This window comes from Eurytemora carolleeae, unplaced genomic scaffold (assembly GCF_000591075.1).
Source record: "Eurytemora carolleeae unplaced genomic scaffold, Eaff_2.0 scaffold28, whole genome shotgun sequence".
NCBI classification, from domain to species: domain Eukaryota; kingdom Metazoa; phylum Arthropoda; class Copepoda; order Calanoida; family Temoridae; genus Eurytemora; species Eurytemora carolleeae.
In genome coordinates this window covers 260,971-286,019 of record NW_019396147.1, presented here as the reverse complement: position 1 = coordinate 286,019, position 25,049 = coordinate 260,971, and the positions used below count along the sequence as shown (strand labels likewise).

General features: G+C 32.8%; 1 protein-coding gene and 1 long non-coding RNA gene across 5 annotated transcripts; one reads left to right on the top strand and one right to left on the bottom strand.

Annotated features, from left to right (window-relative positions):
* Positions 1-877: 877 nt before the first annotated feature.
* LOC111696336 (transient receptor potential channel pyrexia) lies at positions 878-21,832 on the bottom strand. Of its 4 annotated transcripts, none has more exons than XM_023465921.1 (19): positions 21,815-21,832; positions 16,334-16,425; positions 15,953-16,043; positions 14,452-14,615; positions 13,482-13,686; positions 11,706-12,048; positions 11,381-11,570; positions 10,654-10,779; positions 10,071-10,255; positions 9,525-9,695; positions 8,358-8,573; positions 7,306-7,433; positions 6,860-6,989; positions 6,304-6,385; positions 4,613-4,776; positions 3,121-3,216; positions 2,904-3,010; positions 1,608-1,768; positions 878-1,145 (listed from the first exon to the last, which is right to left on the bottom strand). In XM_023465921.1, the coding sequence occupies exons 3-19, from the start codon at positions 15,991-15,993 to the stop codon at positions 940-942; spliced, it is 2,715 nt and encodes a 904-aa protein (XP_023321689.1). In that variant the 5' UTR covers positions 15,994-16,043; positions 16,334-16,425; positions 21,815-21,832; the 3' UTR covers positions 878-939. The 4 variants fall into 4 exon arrangements, with proteins under 4 accessions (XP_023321689.1, XP_023321686.1, XP_023321687.1 ...); XM_023465918.1 differs by lacking the exon at positions 21,815-21,832 and adding an exon at positions 19,972-20,231 and having other exon boundaries at positions 15,953-16,069; XM_023465919.1 differs by lacking the exon at positions 21,815-21,832 and adding an exon at positions 19,972-20,231 and having other exon boundaries at positions 15,953-16,009.
* Positions 19,845-22,539, top strand: LOC111696338 (uncharacterized). The gene is made up of 3 exons (XR_002764053.1): positions 19,845-19,954; positions 21,964-22,049; positions 22,429-22,539. It is a non-coding gene; the product is annotated as an uncharacterized LOC111696338 (long non-coding RNA).
* The last annotated feature ends 2,510 nt before the right edge of the window (positions 22,540-25,049 follow it).

Sequence of the window (25,049 nt, the reverse complement as noted above, 5' to 3'; positions counted from 1 at the left end):
AAAATATTATGAACTACAGATAGATAAAGATTATATCGCAGCAATGTTTTCATATAATTCCAATATGCATTGGAACACCTCTACTAGTCAAAGGTTTTATAACTGAGGAGAAAGCTAATCCACTAAAAAAGTATAATATATATATATATATATATTTATATCATACTAATTCTTAACTTCTATTTAACAATACGCAATTGTGTTTTTCGGATCTATATGTCGATATATATCTGTCTATATATGTCTATATATGTCTATATATGTACATATATGTACATATATCTATATCATAAAACAAGACATTCATATATATATGTTGCCTATAGCTGGCAAGGCTGAACCGAATAGGCTGAAATACTTTGTGGACTTTCGATTTTAATTTTTGATTTCTACCAAGCTTCCAAACAGAATGGTATACATACACACACATGGAAACAAAATGAAGCATCAATTAACAGCTTTTCTGTTTTCTTGTAAACTTGTAATTTGAAAAAAGTTTGTTAAAAGACAAAACTTGAATAGAAAAGTCGTCTTCATCGTATTGATATAAACACCGACCACTATGTACAATTATAAATATACATCCATGAGCCATGATATTCTAATCCGAATGAATGTACAATCAATAAACTATGTGTATTACAGGAAATGAAAAAAGGCAAGATTTAAAAAAGTTTACCCACATTCTTTAGGGGGTAGTAAATACACATATAATCACGGCAAATAAACAAAATGACGTATTTATTTAGCGACCTAAGAATTTCAATATGGTCTTAATTTAATTTACATTTATTTTAATAAATAATTTGATCAGGTAAATGGATTTGTAATTATTCTTTAAATAAATTTATATGAACTCCACAAAAATTTTGGTTTATTTTACATATTACATAAATCTATTTTTTCTAAATAAATTTTAAATTTTATAATATTAAGATTTTAAACCAGGGCTGGATCCATCTCCTCTACACCGATATAATCACTGATAGTTCTAACATCACTCTCCGTACTTGCGTTGGATATATAGCTTTCTATCCTTCTCATAGTCCTATTGGAGATCTCCTCATCTATCCGTCCTAGAAAACCTCTCTGTGGAAGGTTATCTATTGAATCTTCTAGGTCGGAATCAATATCATCGTCAACAGCTGAAATATAAAAAAATCAATAATAAAAGTGTACACGTTTTCTTGTGTGATCATGTCATGTAGTCTATGGATTATGGAATCAGAAAAAATTAAAAAATAAAGTGAAAATTAAAATCTAGTATTCTAGTATAATATGTTAATATAGTTTAAATTCTTTTATGAAACTTTTGTGTACTTTATTATTCATGCTAACTTCAAACTTCAAACTTAAATTTTTTCATCCAACAGAATTCATAATTTGAAATATCTGAGGTCTCAGACATTGGGTTGCAAAGATGTAGAGATAAGAGACGGTCTTGAAGCCGTCATCCAATTCTCATTTTGTCTTTTTCTCTTTTATATTTTTTTTTACAGAACGATGTTATTCAGATGGAAAACGAAAATAAGACAATTCTGTAAGTTTAAAGATTATTAAATTATAAACCAAACGCGATTGAATTTAATTTGAAGCAACCAAGATACCTAGTGAGTTGGAGAACGCGCTTATCGTGCTTATCTTTCCCTGTCTCCCGGGTGCATCTACAGAATCCTTAGAGGAGAGAAGTTTCAGTATTCGTTGTATATCTCGGTTCATATTCTCCAGTTCCTTCTCCTGGTTATACCGGGACTCACGGCTCTCACGTCTGCAACAAAAACGGTTTAAAATGGGTAAAATCAAAACTTTCAAACTATAGTGGTCAATCCTCTTCGTACACTCCAAAAATTTGAAACTAGTGGCTTATAAATAAAAAAATATGGAAAAAACTTTTTCTTACGTAAATTTTCACAACATAAATAAAATTACAATTATCACAGTATAAAGTTGGTTTCCCAGGGTTATCCATAAAAGAGAAAAAAACAAGGACAATCTAGAATTCCTTGAATACTATGGCACAAAATTTGGCAAAATTTTAATTTGTCTTGTGCAAAAAATAAACCATCCAGAAAAAGTCAAATGAAATCCTTTGGAGGTGATAATGTATCACATTCAGAGCAAAGAAAATTTTAGTTTACAAACTTTTATTATCAATAAAGAGAATTTGATATTTTAATGTTACATGAAAGTTCCACAGTTTGCCCTAATTAAGGCGGACATTGTGTTAATGAAGTGTCACTGAAAATATCAGAAAATGTTGTTTTTCTTTCAAAATTCCACATTTTTGCATCTTTCTGTGCATTGTAAAACTGATGAGCACTTGGCTGGGTGCGCCAGGAGGGGAAAAAAATAAGGAGGGTTAATAAAGGACAAGTATATGTTGACACCTGAGACAGAACAGGTTTATGAAGGATAAGTATATGTTGCTACCTGATAGAGGACGGGTTAATAAAGGACAAGTATATATTGCTACCTGAGACAGGACAGGTTAATAAAGGACAAGTATATATTGCTACCTGAGACAGGACAGGTTAATAAAGGACAAGTATATATTGCTACCTGAGACAGGACAGGTTAATAAAGGACAAGTATATATTGCTACCTGAGACAGGACAGGTTAATAAAGGACAAGTATATATTGCTACCTGAGACAGGACAGGTTAATAAAGGACAAGTATATGTTGACACCTGAGACAGAACAGGCAAATGTAGGATAAGGTAGTGTTGCTACCGGAGCCAGAACAGGCAAATGAAGGATAAGGTAGTGTTGCTACCGGAGACAGAACAGGCAAATGAAGGATAAGTTAGTGTTGCTACCGGAGACAGAACAGGCAAATGAAGGATACGGTAGTGTTGCTACCGGAGACAGAACAGGCAAATGAAGGATAAGGTAGTGTTGATACCTGAGACAGTTTTCCAGGATTGATCTCTTAAGACTCTCTGGTAGTGTCTTATCATTAATATCATGAGGTCTAACAGTGTAAACCGTCCTACTCTGTCCTTGGAGTCCCTAAACATAATGAAAAATTAACAACTTATAATTTTGTAGTTTTATTTTAAATTCAAAACTTGAATAAGATTGAAATAAGTTTACACTAAAGTTAGAATTGTTGCCATCACCTGTAGTTTGTATCTGAGGAAGGTTTGAAAAGAATCCGGTATATATTTAAAGTAAGGAGAAAACATCAATCTCTCCATGTAATTGATAAGGTTAACCTATAATATAATACAATTATTCTAGTTTTATTTTCATATTTTTACCATCATATATATTTTTCCACCAGTCCATCCCACCCAATTCTATCCCATCGTTCTTTACCCTAGCATATTCCTGCCTATCCTGACCTGACCTACAGTCTATCCATGCATGCATATAGTGCATGGGAAACGTAAAACTGTTGAATAGGAAGACGATATTTAAGTTTTCTTAGATTAAGTGGGTCTGTGCACAATTGCTGAGTTTCATTGGACTAATAAAAATCACATAACTTGAGTCAACAATGGTCTTTCTATTCCAGAGTTACATGGGTCCCCATCTGCAAGTCATTTCTATTCCATTTATGAACTATTTTAATTCATCCCTTCATAACCTTTCCAATGCAATCCCATCTAATTCCTGTTATAACATTAACCATAGAGAAGGAAACGAAGAGGTAAAGCTTACCTCAGATGTACACAACCGACCTCCCTTTTAATTAATTAATAGAGTGGTCGGTTGTGTACATCACGATATGTTTACGTAACTAAAACTGTCACTTTTATATGGAGTGATCTTTTTTCTAGCGGGGATTTTTTGGAATTGATAATTTTTAAGATTTTCTTTATCTAAAGAGAAATTTGTCTGGGTAAAAACTGAACTGGAATGTACTGCAGTACACAATTCTATGTGCACAATCCATATTAAGTGTCTATCTAATTATCTATACAAAAATTCAATTATCTACATTTTACAACCGCCAAGAAATACGTGTACAGTGTTAGATACGTAAACATATCATGATGTACACAAACGACCACTCTATTGAATAATTAATTAATAGGGGAGTCGGTTGTGTACATCTGAGGAAGGCTTTACCTCTACGTTTCCTTCTCTATGGTTAATGTTATAACAGGAATTAGATGGGATTGCATTGGAAAGGTTATGAAGGGATGAATTAAAATAGTTCATAAATGGAATAGAAATGACTTGCAGATGGGGACCCATGTAACTCTGGAATAGAAAGACCATTGTTGACTCAAGTTATGTGATTTTTATTAGTCCAATGAAACTCAGCAATTGTCTATTAGGCATAAGTTATAATGAGGTTGGTGGTGTGAATAATAGTTAAAAAATAAACATATTACTAATCTATATACTTTGCTTGTCTGTTTGTCTGTTTGTGTCCAATAAACGTCAAAACGGCCGAACAGATCGGGTCGAAATTTTGTATGACAATTCACATGTAGGTTTACGGACAATTTTGCCTGCAATATTTTTTTCGAAAATCATTATTTTTATTAATGTGCCAATTTAACTAGCAAATTCTCCAAAATTTTAGAATGATTTAGAATGTCCTCTTTCAGAGAAACAAGAAAAAAGCCTAAAGTATTTCCACTTTAAAATGACTATAACCTGTTGCAGAAGTTGATGTAATCTGGCAGATTTGTTTAGTCCTTGTATATCTGAGACTGCCAGACCAACCAGGAGATTCATCAGGATTATAGAGACAAGGATTGTAAACAGGAAAAGGAAGAAATGAGCTGTTACAGGAAACACTTGGGTCTCAACATTGTCAACTAAACAATATTTGCATATATCTTTATATTTATATTTTCAGCTTGCTATTTGCATATATCTTTATATTTATCTTGTCAGTTTGCTATTTGAATATATCTTTATATTTATCTTTTCAGTTTGCTATTTGTATATATCTTTATATTTATCTTGTCAGTTTGCTATTTGAATATATCTTAATATTTATCTTTTCAGCTTGCTATTTGCATATATCTTTATATTTATCTTGTCAGTTTGTTATTTGAATATATCTTTATATTTATCTTTTCAGTTTGCTATTTGCATATATCTTTATATTTATCTTTTCAGTTTGTTATTTGAATATATCTTTATATTTATCTTTTCAGTTTGCTATTTGCATATATCTTTATAATTATCTTTTCAGTTTGCTATTTGAATATATCTTTATATTTATCTTTTCAGCTTGCTATTTGCATATATCTTTATATTTATCTTTTCAGTTTGCCATTTGAATATATCTTTATATTTATCTTTTCAGCTTGCAATTTGCATATATATTTATATTTATCTTTTCAGCTTGCAATTTGCATATATCTTTATATTTATCTTTTCAGTTTGCTATTTGCATTTATATTTATCTTTTCAGTTTGCTATTTGCAAATATCTTTATATTTATCTTTTAAGCTTGCTATTTGCATATATCTTTATATTTATCTTTTCAGCTTGCTATTTGCATATATCTTTATATTTATATTTTCAGCTTGCTATTTGCATATGTGGGACCTGCTATGACCCCAAGGATGGTTGATACGACGGTTACATCTCTTTAAAACTAAATTTCCACTTTTTAAATTCACAATTGAAAACTGAAAAAGCTGCGAAATCTTGAATCATAATTGGTTAATAATGCGCAGAGGGAGAATGCTGGCAATTGTCGGATTTTTGATAAATGATAACTAATAATTTGGTAACTAACAATGAGGTAACTAACAATTTGGTAGCTAACAATTTTATAACCAACAATTTGGGAAATTGAAAAATTTGTATAATTGAAACGCATGTTTCACAATCATTGTTCGTATATTTATTTGTTGAATACATAAAGAGAGAAAACAAAATGCAGGATTTCTTAAAAGTTTAGTATGACAAATCCGCAAAAACTGTTTGTAAATTTGGCCCCCTAGCCTGTCCTAACCGCAATGCTCGGCCCAGCAACTGTCTTAACCTAACCTAACCCCACATATCGGCTATCATTTGTTAAGCTTGATAAATATGGCCGCAGCGGCTTGGCACCCTATCATGTCCTAGCCGCAGCGCTCGGCCCAGAAATCGTCTTAACCTAACCTAACCAAATTGTTAGATAACCAAATTTTGAGGTTACCAAATTATTAGTTACCAAACTGTTAGTTACCAAAATGTTAGCTAACAAATTGTTAGTTACCAAATATCCACCCATCATGTTGGTAGGTAAAAGAAACACTAAAAGGCACTAAAAAGCGGCTTGAAGCGTCTTAAGACCAAACCTAGAATAGGCTTACATTTTCTAGATAAAACATATCACATATTACCTATCGTTCCATTTTCTATACTTTGAGATGTCGAGTAGTACAGGGACTCATAGTCTATCTCCCCCAACATCATTATGATCAACTATTAATAATTGTTTTAAATAATATAATTGTTGTCCTCAAAATTAATCTATTAAATGTTTGATCTTAAAACTAACTATTAACAACATGTCAACCTTATAATCTAACATGTCAACTTTTAAGCTAACATGTCAATCTGATAACTAACATGTCAACCAGATAGCTAACATGTAAACTTTTAAGCCAACATGTCAACCTGATAACTAACATGTCAATCTGATAGCTAACATGTCAACCTAATAACTAACACATTTTCCTTACAATTAACATTCAAAATGATAACTAACATGTCAACATGATATTTAATATGTGGAAACGATAACTAGCATGTCAACATGATAATTGATATGTTAACATGATAACTAACATGTTAACATGATAACTAACATGTCAACATGATAATTAACATGTCAGCCTTTAACTAACTATTATTATCATCATAACTATCATTTCTAAAACTGTTAAAACCTACTACCTTTATGATTGCAGTTGGAACCAAAGCAAAGGATTCGTGTCGAGGGAAAGCAATCATGAATGCTGTAGCAAAGGCGAAGATAAGGAAAATATAGGCGATCATGAAGTTCAGTACACTCATAGATACAGTTCTAAACAGTACAATAGTTCAGTACACTCATAGATACAGTTCTAAACAGTACAATAGTTTAGTACACTTATAGGTGCAGTTCTAAACAGTACAATTGTTCATTACACTCATAGATTTAGTTCTAAACAGTACAATAGTTCAGTATACTCATAGTAACAGTTCTAAACAGTCCAATAGTTCATTTCACTCATTGATGCAGTTCTAAACTGTACAATAGTTCAGTACACACATTAAGATTCAGCTCTAAACAGTACAGTGTTCAAGACACTCATATCTTCAGTTCTAAACAGTACTAGTACAGTTTTCTATTTCCTAACCTGAACATCTGAACATATTTGCCAAACCTAGGGACTCTACCAATGAGAAACATCATGTACAACCATGTACTGAATGAACCAATGCATGCCGCGTGATATTGCCATCGACCTATTTCTATGACACGGCTCTAAAAAATTTTAAAAATTAATTTTTTATTGTTATCGTGAACTTTTAAATTTAATGCTGTTAAAGAGTATCATAATCAGTTCTTTTTTCCAATTTTGATTAAAAAACCAAATTTTTTTTATCAAAGATTGTTTTTTGGCTGTCCTTATGAATATTAAAAATAACAATATTATGTTTTTCAACAATGCGTATCTTTTTATATAAAATTGTAACTCTCAGGTTTTTAGTAAAAAATGTAAGTTACATAATTTTAACTTTTCTAATTTTTTTTTTCTATAGCTTGAAAAGTGCTTGATTCTAGCAGTTTTCTAAAACAAACATTGATAGCTAATTCACACTTGATTTGACAAAGCTTTTCGGCAGACGCTGAACTCCAACCTTCGAGTGTGCGAGGTGGGGAAGACTTCACTGCCGCGCTTAATTAAAAGCATGATTAAGGGGGGGGGGTGACATTTGTAGATCGAGATTGAATCCTAGCCGCAGCGCTCGGCCCAGAAAGTGTCTTAACCTAACCTAACCTAAATAAAAAAAAGTATCTTAACCTAACCCGTGGCCGCAGCGCTCGGCCCCCTAGCCTGTCCTAGCCGCAGCGCTCGGTCCAGAAAGTGTATTAACCTAGCCTAACCCTAAATAAATACTAATTTAATTGAAAATCGTTGAAAAAGTGGTCATGCACAAAAGTAAAATCTGCAGTGAAGCCTTCCCTACCTCGCACACTCGAAGGTTGGAGTTCAGCGTCTGCCAGCCTTTTCAGGGTACAGTTATAAACCGGACACGTGCAATATATCAATGAATGGACATTTGAAATAAAGTTTACAATAATGTTTAATGTTTACTCCCAATAAACAAACTATCTATTGAGAAAGAAAGAAAAAGAGCCACGCAGCGCACGAAATCCCAAGTATACATACAATGAACTCTATACCTCGTCTAGCGGGTTTAACCAGATAATGATGACAGTTGTGATGATGATTGCAAGATCATGATAGGACTCCAACTGCTGGAAATACCAGGACGGACTAGCAGCTAGCTTGAGGAGCTCCTTGATGAAGTAGATGATGATGAAGAGGATGAGAAGGATCCAGGCCGATATTGTCAAGTTTAGTGTCGGTATTTTACTAGAACTCATGTCACAAGTTATCTAATGGAGAAACAAAATGTTTTGTATTATTTATTGTTAGGTTTAGGTTACAAGAGGGTGCCATGCACTACTCTATACAATAGGTGATGAGCTCTGGTATATATTAGACTGATCTAATCATAGAACAAATTAAAAATACAAAGCAAATTTCAACAGAGGAAAGTACGTTAAAGAAAAAATGTTAGAGATTAAGGATAATCTGTTAGAGATTACGGGATAATCTGTTAGAGACTACAGGATAATCTGTTAGAGATTACGGGATATTCTGTTAGAGACTACAGGATAATCTGTTAGAGATTACGGGATAATCTGTTAGAGACTACGGGATAATCTGTTAGAGACTACGGGATAACCTGTTGACAATTAATTTGTTTACGGGGAGAAAAGGTTAGAAGTATCCACTGTACTGAATGGGAGTAATGAAGTGAAGATGTTATGAGAACAGATTTAATGAATGTGAAGAAGTGGTTGAGCTACCTAGACGTAATTTAACCCCTTCTCTTGCACGCTAGGTCAAGCTAATGAGAAATGGTTCAATTTTGTCAACGTAGTTCAACTACTTCACTACTAATTGAATTTGGATCTTGGTCGTTTCACAACGGTACCTTGACATCTTAATCTGAATATGTGGAAGATACCGTCGTTTTTCCAGCTTGACAAGAGTTTAATTCTGTTCATTTCTCAATTGTTTCTGAAGCAAGTAATCCACAAGTAGAGAAATAATGAATGAAAATTATCATTTTTCAAAACATAGATATATCACTCTACACTAAACACTATAGCTTCGGTTAGAGTACCGCAGATTACTGCAGAACACATCTAATGCTGAGTTGATTCATGCTTAATTCAGGCAAAGCTGTTATGGGTACCGTTGTGAATAGAACATACCACATTATCAATGAATTACCACTTGAAATTACGCCAATAGTCCCTTTAGGTCTGTGAACTAACCTTTGAATTAAATATCTGCCATCTCTCCTCAGGAGTATCATTAGGTTCACATAGAGAGCAGTACAGTAGTAGAGCGTACACTGTGTACACAACAGAGAAGATAAAATGTGATAGAACAATAAACACCATGTACAGGTATTTTATCTGGTTCCATTTCAGGTAAAGGAAAGCCTAAAAATAGTTTTGTAACACTAACATTTCGACATAGAGCATACAATTTAAATATCTTTCTTTTTTGCTGTTAGTTTATATCATAAAATATCATAAAATATCATAAAATATCATAAAAGATCATAAAATATCATAAAATATCATAAGATATCATGAAGATATCATAATATATCATAAGGTATCATAAGATATCATAAGATATCATAAGATATCATAAAATATCATAAAAATCTTTTTACAACATTAGATGTAAAAATATTCATATTTTCAACAATCAATATTTAAACTAAACTTTGAAAGAGGATGTTTTTATAATTGAATAATCTAACTAACCTCTGAAAGAGGATGTTTATATAATAGAATAATCTAACTAACCTCTGAAAGAGGATGCTTGAGTAAGGATTGGTGAGCAGATGATGAAACTAGCTCCATGAAGAAAGTAATATCTTGTTTCTGGAAGCTGTTGATGCTCGGAGATAGTTTAGCGAAGTCTAGTTTAATCTTAGAGTTTAGTTCTGATGTTCCTCCCTCCAGCTTTAAACCAGAATCTAACCTGGACTCTGAACAAGACAGAAATATTATCTTAGTTTGATATTTATTACCAGGAGTAACAAGAAAGAAAATGGACGACCTTGTTTTCGTCTTACTTGACCATCAAACAAATTTATTAATTTTAAACTTTCATAAGATGTCTAACTTCTTTAATCTAATATTAAAACATTGCGTAAATTTTTAAATAATATTGAAACATTGCGTTGAAATTTCTTCCATATTCGATCATTTAAAATTGTGTAGAAAAATTTTAACATCTATGTCAATTAAAAATAAGACAGATCACATTTCACCAGAACTTTATTGTTTAAGGTTTCAAGTACATGATAATTAGTAAGGACACGTGTTACAATTGGTTTCAGTGCCGCGTATATCAAAGACGATTATTATAGTACATAAAGTATACCTAGAGCCTTCATACACTGTGGGACCTTCTTATATATAAAGTGAAGACCAGATAATCCAGCGTTGTTTTTAATGCTAAGATCTGCTCCGTGTTGAATTAACAGGTTCACACGGTTTGCCTTCATATCTAAAGAACAAAAAATATAAAAAACGCATAAGTTTAAAGCGGCTTTTTTGGAACTTTTCTTTGAGTTTTAAAAGTTAAATTTTTTTTCAACAATATATTTAGAAATTAGATTTGTTTTAGTTTTGGCGCTAAAATATTTGCTCTATAACCTTACAGATCTCGTCATTTTCTCTATATACAATTTGGTCTATTAACAATTTGGTTTGCATGTAGTTTTCTTTGTATACCTGTGGCATGTTATTTCGGGTTAAGTTAGGCCTTCTGATCTTTACAAAGGACCGAGGACTGCGGATAAATCAAATAACGTATTTAGTCATAGAGCAAATGGAAACCAGAGCAAACGATCGTTAAATAAATGGCAATAGAGCAATGGCAAAAGAGCAAGTGGCAATCGAGCAAATACAATAGTGAAAATGCAATAGAGCAAATGAAAATAGAGCAAATGAAATTAGAGTTTATGACAATGCAATAGAGCAAATGAAAATAGAGCAAATGGCAATGCAATTTAGAGCAAATTGCAAAATACTGAATGACGGAGCAGATGTCGTAGCACCGAATGATGTGCTTCTAAAATACTGTTTAGACTAAGAATCTAAATTACTTATTGCTGCATAGTGTAGAGCAGTGCATCCGTTCTCATCCTGTGAATCTAAATCAGCTTTTTTTACATGTAGAATCAAGGATTGCATGCTCCTCAGTACACCCTTGTTAGTACTCAAAGTACACAGAATTAGAGGAGTTTGTCCTTTCTCATCCGGTCGATTCACAAGCTTCTCATCTTCATTCAGAGACTAAATTTGAAAATTAAAAATAGTTATAGATGACAATAACGGTAAATATTAGAAATCTATTTCATATTTAATAATTCTTAAAAAATCGATGAAGGTTTAAAATGTAATGATTATTTCAAATTGTATGCCTATTACCTGTTTAAGGATTAGATCAATAACTTGTTCACAAGTACTCTTAGCAGCATAGTGGAGAGCTGTATAACCTCGGGAACACTTCAGGGATACCTTCGCATTATACCGGAGTAGAACATTAACTGTTGCTGGATATCCGTGCTCAGCAGCTATATGCAAAGCGGTCAATCTGGTCTTCTCCCCTCGTAGAGCATTAACCAGCATACTGTTATGCTTCAGGAGAAGCTCTGCGATCTCGTAGGAGTCGTTCTCTGCAGCGGTGTGGAGAGGGGAGTCGTAGAACTTTCTATTGTCCGTTTGAACATTGTTGTTCAGAAGATATTGAACCACCTGCAGATTCTTACTTCTAAACATAAAGCCATCATGTGCTAAGGATAGATAGATAAAATGACACATAGGTTTATCACTTAAAGGGAGAGACTGACTATGTAATATATTTGAGCTCAAAGTGCAGTATTGTAGAGAACTACTTTAGGATTTATTTAATGCCAATGAGACATTTTTACAGTGTACAACTTTTACATAAGAGCGTAAAGTCGTTTGTAATATTTCACCAGTTGTTTCGGGCAGAAGAAAAAACTTTTTTTTACAATTATTTAACAACCTGGACAAAATATGTAAAAAAATTAATTTATAAACTAATTTTTGTTAAGAAACATCTTTCTCATGAGAAATTATCGATGAAAGCGATAGTTGAACCATAGAATCGATTACATAAGCAGTTTTTAAAAAAAATTTCGCAGATTTATTAAAATTACAATTAAAGTTAAGAAACCCTCCAACAACCTGGCCATGTTATTTAAGAATTGCAAAAGAAAACTTTGTTCTGCTGGCTGAAACCACTAGTGAAATATTACAATTGACTTTACGCTCTTATTTAAGAATTGTACACCGACAAAATGTATCATTGGTATTAAATGAATCCTAAAGTTTCTCTCTACAATACTGCATTTTCAGTTAAAATATGTTACATAGCCGGTCTCTCCCTTTAAGAAATACTTTTAAACGAACACTTTAAGGATAGGATTTGCCGACCCAAAATTGACCATCTTTAATGATTTTAAAACAACCATTTTTAAATTAAACATTTGAAGGTGTTCTGTCAAATTGATGGGGAGATATAATAATAAAAATGGAAGTTATTAGGTATTTTTCCGAAGGTCAACTTCCCAATAACAATTTCCCAAGCGGCAACTTCCCAAAGTTTAGGTTAGATTTTCTGAGGCGCCACAGGCTGCAACGTGGGGGTGGGTCGAGCGCGGCGGCTAACATAGGCTAGGGGCCGAGCGCTGCTGCTAGAACAGGCTAAAGGGCCGAGCTCAGCTGCTAGGACAGACCTGGGAAGTAGACGCTCGAGAAATTACATAATTAAGAAGTTGTCACTTCGGAAAATATATTGGGGAATTTGCCGCTTGGGAAAGTACACATTGGGGAAGTTGCCACTTGGGAAAATTTGGGAAGTTGCCGCTTGGGAAAGTACACATTTGGGGTGTTGCCACTTGGGAAAATACATTGGGGAAGTTGCCGCTTGGGAAATTGAACATATGGGAAATTGCCAATTGGGAAAATACCCTTGGGAAGTTGCTGCTTGGGAAATACCCTTGGGAAGTTGCTGCTTACGAAATACCCTTGGGAAGTTGCTGCTTGGGAAAATACTCTTGGAAAGTTGCTGCATGGGAAAACACATTTTTTAAAGAACTTAACATCGTTAAAAAGCCAAGGTTTAAAACTCAGAAATATTGATAATAAATCTATTTATTCATAAATAAATATCTCCACCTGACAGCTGAATGCAGGACGGATCCGGCATCATTCTGCAATCCTACGTTAAGATCTCCGTCATTGTTGACCAGGAACTCCAGGGTCTCCAGGGACCTAGAACCAGCCCTGGTTGCACAATGGAGCGGAGTTATTTCGCCCTTTCCGTCCAAGATATTTACATCAGCTTCATTTTCAACCAGTATCCGGACACACTCTAAACTTCCTTAACAAATGTAACATCAGAAAACTATTCCAAAATTTAAACATGGAAGTTCTAGAAAGGACCTCGAAATGGAATCCCAGACCGCCGCCTTCGGATGTAAATAGTGCAGTGTCAAATTATAATAATAAGTTATAGTTATTAATGGAAACCCGCAAATGAAACCACATCAGCATGCAGAATGCAGCATGCTGCATACTATCTACACCACACAAAACACGATTCTTAACACCATTTCATACCCGTCAAAAAGATGTGTAACCTATTTAAATGTTGTTAACAATATAAATCCCAAAATTTTATTTTGATAATATTTTTTTAAATACGTATAATTTTATTCATTGTATTTTACAGTCTGGAACATCATTAGGTTTTTCTGCTGTAACAATAAGAAACAACATAATTGGTTTAAAAATATTCGTCTCAAAGTTCTTTCTTAACACAAGTCAATATGATTCAATTTCATTTTATTTGTTGTAAATTTTTGTTTGTTTGTGTTAAAAAAATTGTTATAAATGCAAATCTCGGAGTTGTTTTTATTCACGATTAAATCTAGTTTTTTGTTTGAGTAAAGTTGAACTTGCTGGATTTTGTTTCAGATAGTTTTTGTATTTAAAATAGCTTAATGTTAATGACCCTGAAACTTGAATATAATAGATGCAGGATTTACAGGAAATTAAAGGTTTTATAGCTCTTCCTTGGACCCTGGGAATTTATAAAATAAATTTATCTAATTCTTTCTTTTAAATTTTCTATAAAAAACGTTACCATTGGCTGCAGCAACATGGAGCAGAGCTGAACCACTCTCCTCCTCTATTGTATTCACGTTATATCCGTCCTTCAGCAGCTTGGAGAGAAGGTTGGGTTTATTCAGTTCAACAGCTTTAAAAAGAATATCACTCAACCTAACTCCCTTTTCCTCAACCAATCTCCTAAAATATTTCATGTGGCAATGTGGCAATGAGTATAAGGGAGGGGGGTCCAGGGACATTTTGAGCCCTGCAAGCCTCCGTACTCGCATATTTAGTATTTAAAATGACCTGGCGCTACCCCTATCCTTCAGAATAAATATTATAGAAGTAACGTATAACAAAATTTAGAAATGATATTTAATATTCTAATAGTTATGACATGTTTTCTGAATGTTCAAGAAGACACGGCATAACTATTTAAAGATTAAACATTTTCTTTAAAAAAAGTTATTTATTACTCTTATAATATCTATTTTAACGTTTAGGGGTAGTTCCTGGTCATTTTAAATACTCATCTGCTAATCCGGAGGCTTGGAGACCGTTTTGCGGGGCTCGTGTCGGCCCAATATCCCCTCCTTCCTATACGAGAGAGGAGAAATATTAATCCGCAATGTCATTCTTTTTTAGTTAAACCTGATTTTAAGAAAAGGTTTTTATGAGCTGACAAGATTATCCAGTCAGTAAATCAAAAAGAAAGGAAACATGTTATTAACCGTTTGGCAAGAAATAAAAAGCTCGGACTGAAACCTCCTCTCTGCAAAGTCTTAAACGGTCTTTTAATAAAAATAATAATAATCGTAATCAATTCTTAATCCGTAGATATCAGACTTGTAGAAATTGTAGAAATAGAAATATTTAAAATCCATTCATATTTTAATGAGAATCCGGCTCAATCTCAACTAAGTTTTTTTTTATAATTTTTATACTGACATTTTAATGAACAATCAGAGATCGGAGAAGTTTTACCGATATGTCAAAACTTAGAATTGTGTTTTGTTATTTTCCACAGAATCCGGATCAAGGCAGTCAAGGCAGTCCTAAGCCCCGGATAATTAAGTAATAATAAAGCAAACATTTGAAGTGGTTCAAGTAACTATCCCTGAGCGTCCATGCAGTATCAAAGGTATAAGAAGTATAAACAGAACTAAAAACTTGAGAATTGTGGATATTGAGATTAATGCTTGATCTCTTCTTCTTAATCTCAAGATTAATTTAATCTTTAGTTTGTATCCTCAAAAGTGTTTAAAAATTAACCAATAGAGCGGCGTATGCCAAATCCGAAACGGTCAATCAGAATCCGTGAAAATTTGAAATTTTACGCGCTATTTAATGAGATAACTCTCATTGGTCGGAATCTGGTATGGATACAAAAGAGAAAAAAACAATTGATTAAGCAGGAAATTAAAGTGTCCACATTGAATATTCAAATTAATCGATTGTGATTAAGATTATCCAATTCTAAAGTTCCCAGCTCAAATCAAGGATATATTGACTAGGTAAAAGGTTTAACCGTTTACCTGAGCAGGACATAATCCTCTCGGTTGACCGCTTCTAACATCCTTGGCTCCGAGGTTCTAGAGAGCAGGTTGTGACTGGATATCAGGGTATCTATTATAGCACTTGTTCCATTGAAACTAGAATACAAAACTAATAGAATATGTTTCATTTCAAAGTGACACTGCAGGCGTAATTTCAAGTGACCTTTAATTTGTACCGGGGTCATGTCCGATTCACGACGGTATCCTTTAAACCTTTGTCAGATCAAAATTGTATAAGATATCCATGTTTTCTATAAAAAGTGTCTTAAGTTGTGAATCGAATACGGACCTTTCAAATGGAAAGTCGCTTAGACTTACACCAGTCCCTTGAGGAGAAAAAGGATGAATACATAAGTTTACCTAACAGATCTATCCGATGCTGTTATGATCGTATCTCGAAGAGTTTGAGGATCCAGATCTTGTATAGATCTGGTTCTGTTCTTTCTATCCAACTGAAATAAATATAGATATTCATGTAAGGAAACCTTAACCTTAAACAAATGCAGTCAAATAGAATCAATTCGTATTGTTTGTTATTTTTAATGTAAAATATAGTTTGTGTATAAACTCGCTTCATTATTCAATTCAGTTTAGGCTATTTACTCAGTTTAGGCTTTTAACTTAATTTAGGCTATTTACTTAGTTTAGGCTTTTAACTTAATTTAGGCTATTTATTTACTCAGTTTCGGCTATATACTCAGTTTAGGCTTTTAACTTAATTTAGGCTATACTCAGCTTAGGCTATTTACTCAGTTGAGACTATTTACACAGTTGAGGCTATTTACTCAGTTGAGGCTATTTACTCAGTTGAGGATATTTTCTCAATTTAGGCTATTTACTTAGTTTAGGCTATTTACTCAGTTTAGGCTGTTTACTTAGTTTAGGCTATTTACTCAGTTTAGGCTATTTACTCAGCTTAGGCTATTTACTCAGTTTAGGCTTTTAAATTAATTTAGGCTATTTACTCAGTTTAGGCTATTTACTCAGTTTAGGCTATTTAATCAGTTTAAGCTATTTACTCAGTTTAGGCTATGTACTCAGTTTAGGCTATTAAATCAGTTAAGGCTATTTACTTAATTTAGGCTTTTTACTCAGTTTAGGCTATTTACTCAGTTTAGGCTTTTTACTCAGTTTAGGCTTTTAACTTAGTTTTGGCTATATTCTTAGTTTAGGCAATTTACTCAGTTTAGGCTATTTACTCAGTTTAGGCTTTTAACTTAATTTGGGCTATTAACTCAGTTTAGGCTATTTACTCAGTTTAGGCTATTCAATCAGTTTAGGCTATTTACTCAGTTTAGGCTATTTACTTAGTTTAGGCTATTTACTCAGTTTAGGCTATTTACTCAGTTTAGGCTATTTACTTAGTTCAGGCTATTTACTCAGTTTAGGCTATTTACTTAGTTTAGGCTGTTTACTCAGTTTAGGCTATTCAATCAGTTTAGGCTATTTACTCAGTTTAGGCTATTTACTCAGTTTAGGCTATTTACTCAGTTAAGGCTATTTACTCAGTTTAGGCTATTTACTCAATTTAGGCTATTTACTCAGTTTAGGCTATTTACTCAGTTAAGGCTATTTTTTGATCTGAGGCTGTTGCAATTTTCTTAAACTTTTCCTAAATACCCATAGCCCTCCCTTGCCTGATATATTAGACTAGCTCGGGAACCCTCTTAACTAATTTACTTAATGTTTGAAGATTTAAGTTTATTTAATGCAGTTTTCAATATAAAACAGAAATTGAGTTCAGGATGTATCTTTTTTTCATTCAGATTATTTTGCAAAGTTTGATTCATGTTTTCATTCAAAACTGGTAAAATTATATTTCTAAACAATTAGAATCATGAATAAAATCAGAACTACGTTAACAAGCTCACGTACCCTACACTGAATACATTTACGTTATTTGTCATGGTTCATGTATTCTCTATACAGTATAGATATACTCCAGGATACTATATACCAGGGTTGATGTATTCTCTATACAGTATAGATATACTCCAGGATACTTAATATCCGGGGTTCATGTATTTTCTATACAGTATAGGTATAATCCAGGATACTTAATATCCGGGGTTCATGTATTCTCTATACAGTATAGGTATAATCCAGGATACTATATACCAGGGTTCATGTATTCTCTATACAGTATAGGTATACTCCAGGATTTTATAAACAAGGGTTCATGTATCCTCTATAAAGTATAGATATACTGCAGGATACTATATACCAGGGTTCATGTATTCTCTATACAGTATAGGTATACTCCAGGATACTATATACCAGGGTTGATGTATTCTCTATACTGTATAGATATACTGGATGATACTATATACCAGGGTTCCTGTATTCTCTATACAGTATAGATATACTCCAGGATACTATATACCAGGGTTCATGAATTCTCTATACAGTATAGGTATACTCCAGGATACTATAAACAAGGGTTTAGTATCCTCTATAAAGTATAAATATACTGCAGGATACTATATACCAGGGTCCGTGTATCCTCTATACAGTATAGATATACTCCAGGATACTATATACCAGGGTTCATGTATCCTCTATAAAGTATAGATATACTCAAGGATACTATATACCAGGGTTCGTGTATTCTCTATACAGTATAGATATACTGTATGATACTATATAAATAAATAAATGAAAAAGATTGTGAAAGACCCCCAATGTGGGATCCCCAGACCGACCAGGGTTCGTGTATTCTCTTCTACAGTGTAGATATACTTCAGGATACTATATACCAGGGTTCATGTATTCTCTATACAGTATAGGTATACTCCAGGATACTATATACCAGGGTTCATGTATCCTCTATACAGTATAGGTATACTCCAGGATACTATATACCAGGGTTCATGTATCCTCTATACAGTATAGATATACTCCAGGATACTATATACCAGGGTTCATGTATTCTCTATACAGTATAGATATACTCCAGGATACTATATACCAAGGTTCATGTTTCCTGTTGTATCACGAGATACTAAATCTATAAAGGTTTAGAACAAACTGTGGTTTATCTAATAGACTGAAGAGTGCAGAAATGAACTACGGGTCCTGTTTTTGATTTACGTAAGAGGAGCAGGGGAGTCCCCTGATATCAGGTAGATATAATGTCAATACCAACCATGGTTAGATTTACGTCATGTATTGGTTATAAATTATAATAACTACATTCAAGTAAAATCCTATAGTTTTTAGGGTGTTTAGAAGGTTAAATCAGTTTAAAAATATGGTTAGATCAAAATATATGAATTGAAATAAAAATATAATTAATTTAATTGAGGTTTGTCCAATACATAATTCAACAAAAATGATTTTTTTTAAAGATATCAAACCCCATTAAAGCTTCCAACAGTTTTTAGATTAGATGTAAATAGGCCTAAAAGTATTTAAGCTTTGTATCCGAACTTGATGGATTTTTTTTATCAAACACCAAAACATTGCAAAAGCCAGGAAGACATTGGACTTTTTACAACTTTTGTCAAGATATAAAGTAAAAACAATAAAAAATATATTGTGTCACACCTCACCAACGCCTTTTCATACAGGGTAATTTAAAAAACATTTTAATTTAAAACGATATTTTAAGCAAATTGCTGGATTTATTTTTGTATTATTCTCTAGGGCATGCACTGCACTATGCAGGTTTTAGATAACTAAATAATAACTACACCCATGTTTTCTTTTTTTTGCAATCATAAGACCTCGTAATAAAAAAAACTATGATGAAATCAGGACTAGGAATAAATTTTACTAGATAGAGTGCACGGCGTTGCCCGTAAAATAAATGAGATGGGCGCGAAGCGCCCTGTAAGCCTATTATTATAAAAACCAGTTTTATGGCCCATAACCTGAAGACCGGTCTTTTAACCAAGCCTATACAGCTTGGCACTTGCTTGAAAAACACTCTAACTCTAGGATTTTAACGAACCAGAACTAACAAATTCATAAGAATTGAAGGTAAATTAATATCTCACCAGAACTCTTCTTGAAGGTTCTTTAGGAACTGCATTAGATCTGTTCTCCCGGAGTCGGAATTCATCCCTATTAAGTCCAGTACTCAAAGAAATTACGTTCGATGAATCTTCTCTAATAAACTCCCCAGCCATGGTTTTCTCAGGGTTTCTTATTGTTTAACGAGCTGTATTTAATCCTGGAGTATATAAGGAGTGTCAAGCTCTCGTCCAACCTGAGAGAACCAATAGAAGGACATTTTATCTAGAAATATTTTCAAATTCAAGTTGACTTTAAAATGTTTGTGGCGGTTCACTTCAGACAGCTTCCCATTTATTTATGCAGTACGCAATATTATTGTTATTGTTTACATTTTCCAGTGATCCATCGGTCAACCCATATTAAATCATTAGATACTAGTTTTACTATATTTGTAGATCCCATTAATTTGTATACGCTAAATCAAATATATGCATATACACATATGAATATGAATTTTAAACTGAATTCTTAAAAAAACTCTATCTTTCCTTGCTCTATACAATCTCATAAAGTGAAATAACCTACAAAGTACAGAATGCTGTTTAAGTAAAGATGAGTAATTCGATAAAACAAAAATACATAAAATATTGCTTAGAACATTAACACGCACAATACCTTGTCAATTTCAACATGATTAGGACTGCTAATATGACTTGGAAGGTCCTTTAACAATTCACAAAATATCAAAACGTTCGTCCTACAGACAAGGGCCATATTCATCACGCCAGTGTAATAGAAATACTCAAGCTGTTTTATAGAAAAACCCCAACTGCTAGTTTTCAAAGGAAAAATTGCGACAAATTGCTTGTCAAGTAACAGTACTTTAGTGAATCGTTTATGGCCGGGAATCTTTATTGGAACTTCAAATTGCACAATTACAGTGTTGTTTAAATAAATTAAAAAGTCTAAAATTATTCAATAAATGGTCTTATTCGCGTATATATTATTTATTCTGAGCGACAGAATATTTTAGGACGTATGTAAAGGATTACGTTCAAAGGATGATACTTCAACGACGACCTGAGAAAATGTCTAACTGAAGGTTTAATGAAACATATTTGAAAATCGTTCAAAGAAATGTACTAGTTTATAGCTGTAAGGATCTAGGCATAACATGAGATATAAGATTCGTACAGTCGTCTTTGAAGTCTCATTCTCATTGTGTAATCCTCTATCTTACTTAAAAACCTAGTCGCTATAGAACTACGAAGGATCAACTAAACTTGTTCAAAATAGAACTGGTTTTTCGCCCAAACATTTAGAAAGTTTTGTTCGTTAGCTATACACGGCCAAACCATTGCACTGGCTATTCTTTATTTATAATTTTTATATATAAAGGAGGTATTTGACGCCAAAATATTTGATATTTTGTATTTGCTTTATCAGCCTTTTAAGAGCAACACTAAGTTCTTAGACATTTGCTATATATGTAATTAGATAAAGTGCCCGGCGTTGCCCGTGGAATTTTACAAAATCTTATAAAAAAATTTTGAACAAAATTTTCGTTATGTATGTTATGTTACCACTGGTATACCCCTAGGTTCCCTCAAATTTTTTTAGCCCATTCGGTTTAGCCGTTTGGCCGGCCAGGGCCCAGAGGGAACATATATACAAATGGTTTGTTATATTATACAGATAATTTAATAATATTAAAAGATAATGAAATCCAGTAAAGTTTAAGACCCCAATCAAATTCAGAATTTAGTAAAAGAAACACTATTTAATATCAAAACAACGACTTTTGTATAACGTTTAAAAAACTGGAAGACAAAAACTAAAAAATAGAAAATAATATCGATATATCGATTAGTTGATATTAATCACCTTTATTCTCCACCACTTCTTTTCCGTAATAAACACTAACACTAACAATAATAATAAACTGTACATGAATATCTGTTGCATTAAAGGGGTCGAGTTGTAAACTGAAGCTGAATGAAGGACAGGTAGAATTATTCATACTTGTACTCTAGGTACTCTGTGATCCTGGGAAGTAGAGACATATCGGATTGTCGTCTTTATCTGAGAATAGTGTTTTTGATCACTCTTGGCTACTTGGGTATTTGTTGTGTAAATTTGTTTTTCAAATATTGTGCACGTTTTTTAGGAAATGTTATTACTTACATTTTTAAGTTGTCTAACAAATAGGTTTTTAAAAGAGAGTATATATACATATTTATATGTATATATATATTTCAGTTTTTAAACTTCACATTTTATTAAAAAAGAATTATACTATGCACAAAATTCACGTCTCATATATATATTAAAATATATATATACATATATATATAAGATTATAGGGATGAGACTTGTCTCTACGGAATTTATGCGGTCTATTTACTTTTATTCGCGATTCTCTGCAAATGTAAGCGTTTTATTCTATTGCCAAATCTTTGTCAAATCATGAAATAAACAATCAAAAGATTTTATTCAAGGCAGAAGACATAATTCAATCTTGGGATCGTCATAATGTTTGAGCTTCAGGTCGTCTTTTTAATCTTATCTATCCCGCGGCCGCTACTATGCTTAATACTTACTATGTTATAGTTCTGGGTATACGACCACACATAGTATAAGACTTTGTAGGCGACTGTACGAGAACATTAAATACTTTTTCTTAAAATCTCACTTCAATAAAGCTGAAATCAATTGTTTCTTTCTTAGTCAAACAAGTTTGTTTATTAATAAATGATTACTTTTAAAATTCTCCTAGTCCACACATTTCCAAAATATGGTCGGCTTTTTCAATAATACCGAAGATATTTATAATTTCGTTCAGATTTCAATTTTATCAAATAAAACCGAAATTGTCCGAAATCTGAACGAAATTTTTCATATCTCCGGTAATATTGAACGCACTAATGAGGCAGACAACGTTTTGAAAGTATAGGGGTATTTTGAGATTTTTAACGAGGTTAACGAAAAATGCTACAGATTTTTTCAGAGGTCAAATACGACCTTCAATTCGCCTGTCTACTGACATGTTTCGTGGGACACCCTGTTTGTTCAAAACACAAACCATTTAACCTTCGGATTCTCATATTCAAAGATCTTTAGGTCGTCATTACAGTCTCATCCTTAGTGAGTAACTCTGTTTATCAAAAACAACGTTTGAGAAAAGAGTTGATTAAAAAAATTTGTAACCATTTTCAGTGAACGAGCCCACGCCTGGACAAAGAAAGATATAATTGTTGCAGACTTTAATTTAAAAAAAACACTAGGAGGACTGTAGACAAGGATAAAGGAAAGATCCGAGGCAGAATATGGGGGGGGGTCCGCAAGTGCGGTTGACACACCAGTATTCAGAAACAGGCTAGGGGGCCGGTCATAAAGAACAGTGTCTGTGCAGTGTAAAGATTGTATAGAAGATCTTACATTTTTTCCTTAAAGTGATTTAAGTGAATTTTGTTATTTATTTAATTTTTTTAAAGACAGAAGTCTTTGAAATGTTTTACATTTCAAAATGGTGGCTCAAAAAATTAGCTTTTTTACACTTTGCAGAAAATAGAAACCTGAACGAACGGTTTATTTTGCTTCGTATTATCTTGTCCATGTTTAGCTAGTTTTTTAACCAGTTCAGATTCATTCGCAGTACACTGTTGAACTTTTATTATATTCGGGCACAGCGCAAACTGTACAAGGCACACAGTACAGTTTACAGCGTGTGCTGTACAGCATTTAGTGTACAGCGCACAGTTTACAGCTCATACATACAGTGTACAGTTACAGTCCGTGGAATGTCCAGGACAGTGTAGTCTTTTTTACAAGCTTTTTCTTTTACTCTCCTATTCGAAAGCAAATACCTAAATTTTTTATACTATACTTTTTAACAGCTGAGTGTTCACATGTGTTGTATCAAATATCTAATTTGGGTAAGTTCTGTATTTAACTAGAGATTTAACAGGAAAATTAACATAATGTTTCTACTTTAAATGTAAATGTTTGTTATGTTGAACTTTAGCTTCTAATCCCTTAAACTTAATATTGTACTTCTTTCCCAGTTTTCTTATTTTCATCGTTCTTTCCAGTTCTTTTCCTTGTTCTTTCCAGTTCTTTTCCTTTTCCTTGTTCTTTTTAGTTCTTTTCCTTGTTCTTTCCAATTCTTTTCCTTGTTCTTTTCAGTTCTTTTCCTTTTTCTTTCCAGTTCTTTTCCTTTTTCTTTCCAGTTCTTTTCATCGTTCTTTCCAGTTCTTTTCCTTGTTCTTTCCAGTTCTTTTCCTTGTTCTTTCCAGTTCAGTTCTTTTCCTCGATCTTTTCAGTTTTTTTCCTTGTTTTCTTTAGTCTTTTTCCTCGTTCTTTTCAGTCCTTCGTTCAGTACTTTTCCTTGTTCTTTTCCATCATTTTTCTTGTTCTTTTTAGTCCTTTTCCTTGTTCTTTTCAGTTCTTTTTTCTCGTTCTTTTCAGTCCTTTTCCTTGTTCTTTTCCACTATTTACAATTTACTAACAATCCACCACTTATTTATATTAAATATGTAACTTTCCTTATCCTTTCCTTTCCTTTTCCTTTTATCTATATTTTTATATTTTTTTAGAATTGGGGGAAATATTCCCACAACCTCTACTTTTAGAGGTTTTTAAATATTTTCTCCTGAAACACTTTATTTTGTATGTTTTTGTTATATTTCATAAATATAAAATTTTTTACTTTTTACTTACTTTACATTTTCCTTGTTATTTTCTGTTCGTTTTCTTGTTCTTTTCCGTCCTTTTTCATTTTATTTCCCATCATTTTCCTCGTTCTTTTCAATCATTTTCCTCGTTCATTCCTGTATTTTCCTTGTTATTTTTCTCGTTCTTTTTACTTGTTTTTTTCCCGCCCTTTTCCTTTCTGGTCATCGTTCTTTACATCCTGTCCTCGTTGTTTTTCTCCTTCCTTTCCGCCCATTTATTTCGCTTTCGTTAATTTCAGTTTTTTCCATGGTTCCTCTCTGTCTCATTTTAAAACTTTTATTCCTTACTTTTCCACCTTTCCACCATTTCCATTAATCCTTATTTCTGTCCGTAGTTTTCATTTTCCGTTCCTTTCCGTAGGTTTATTAATTCCTTTTCCAGTTCA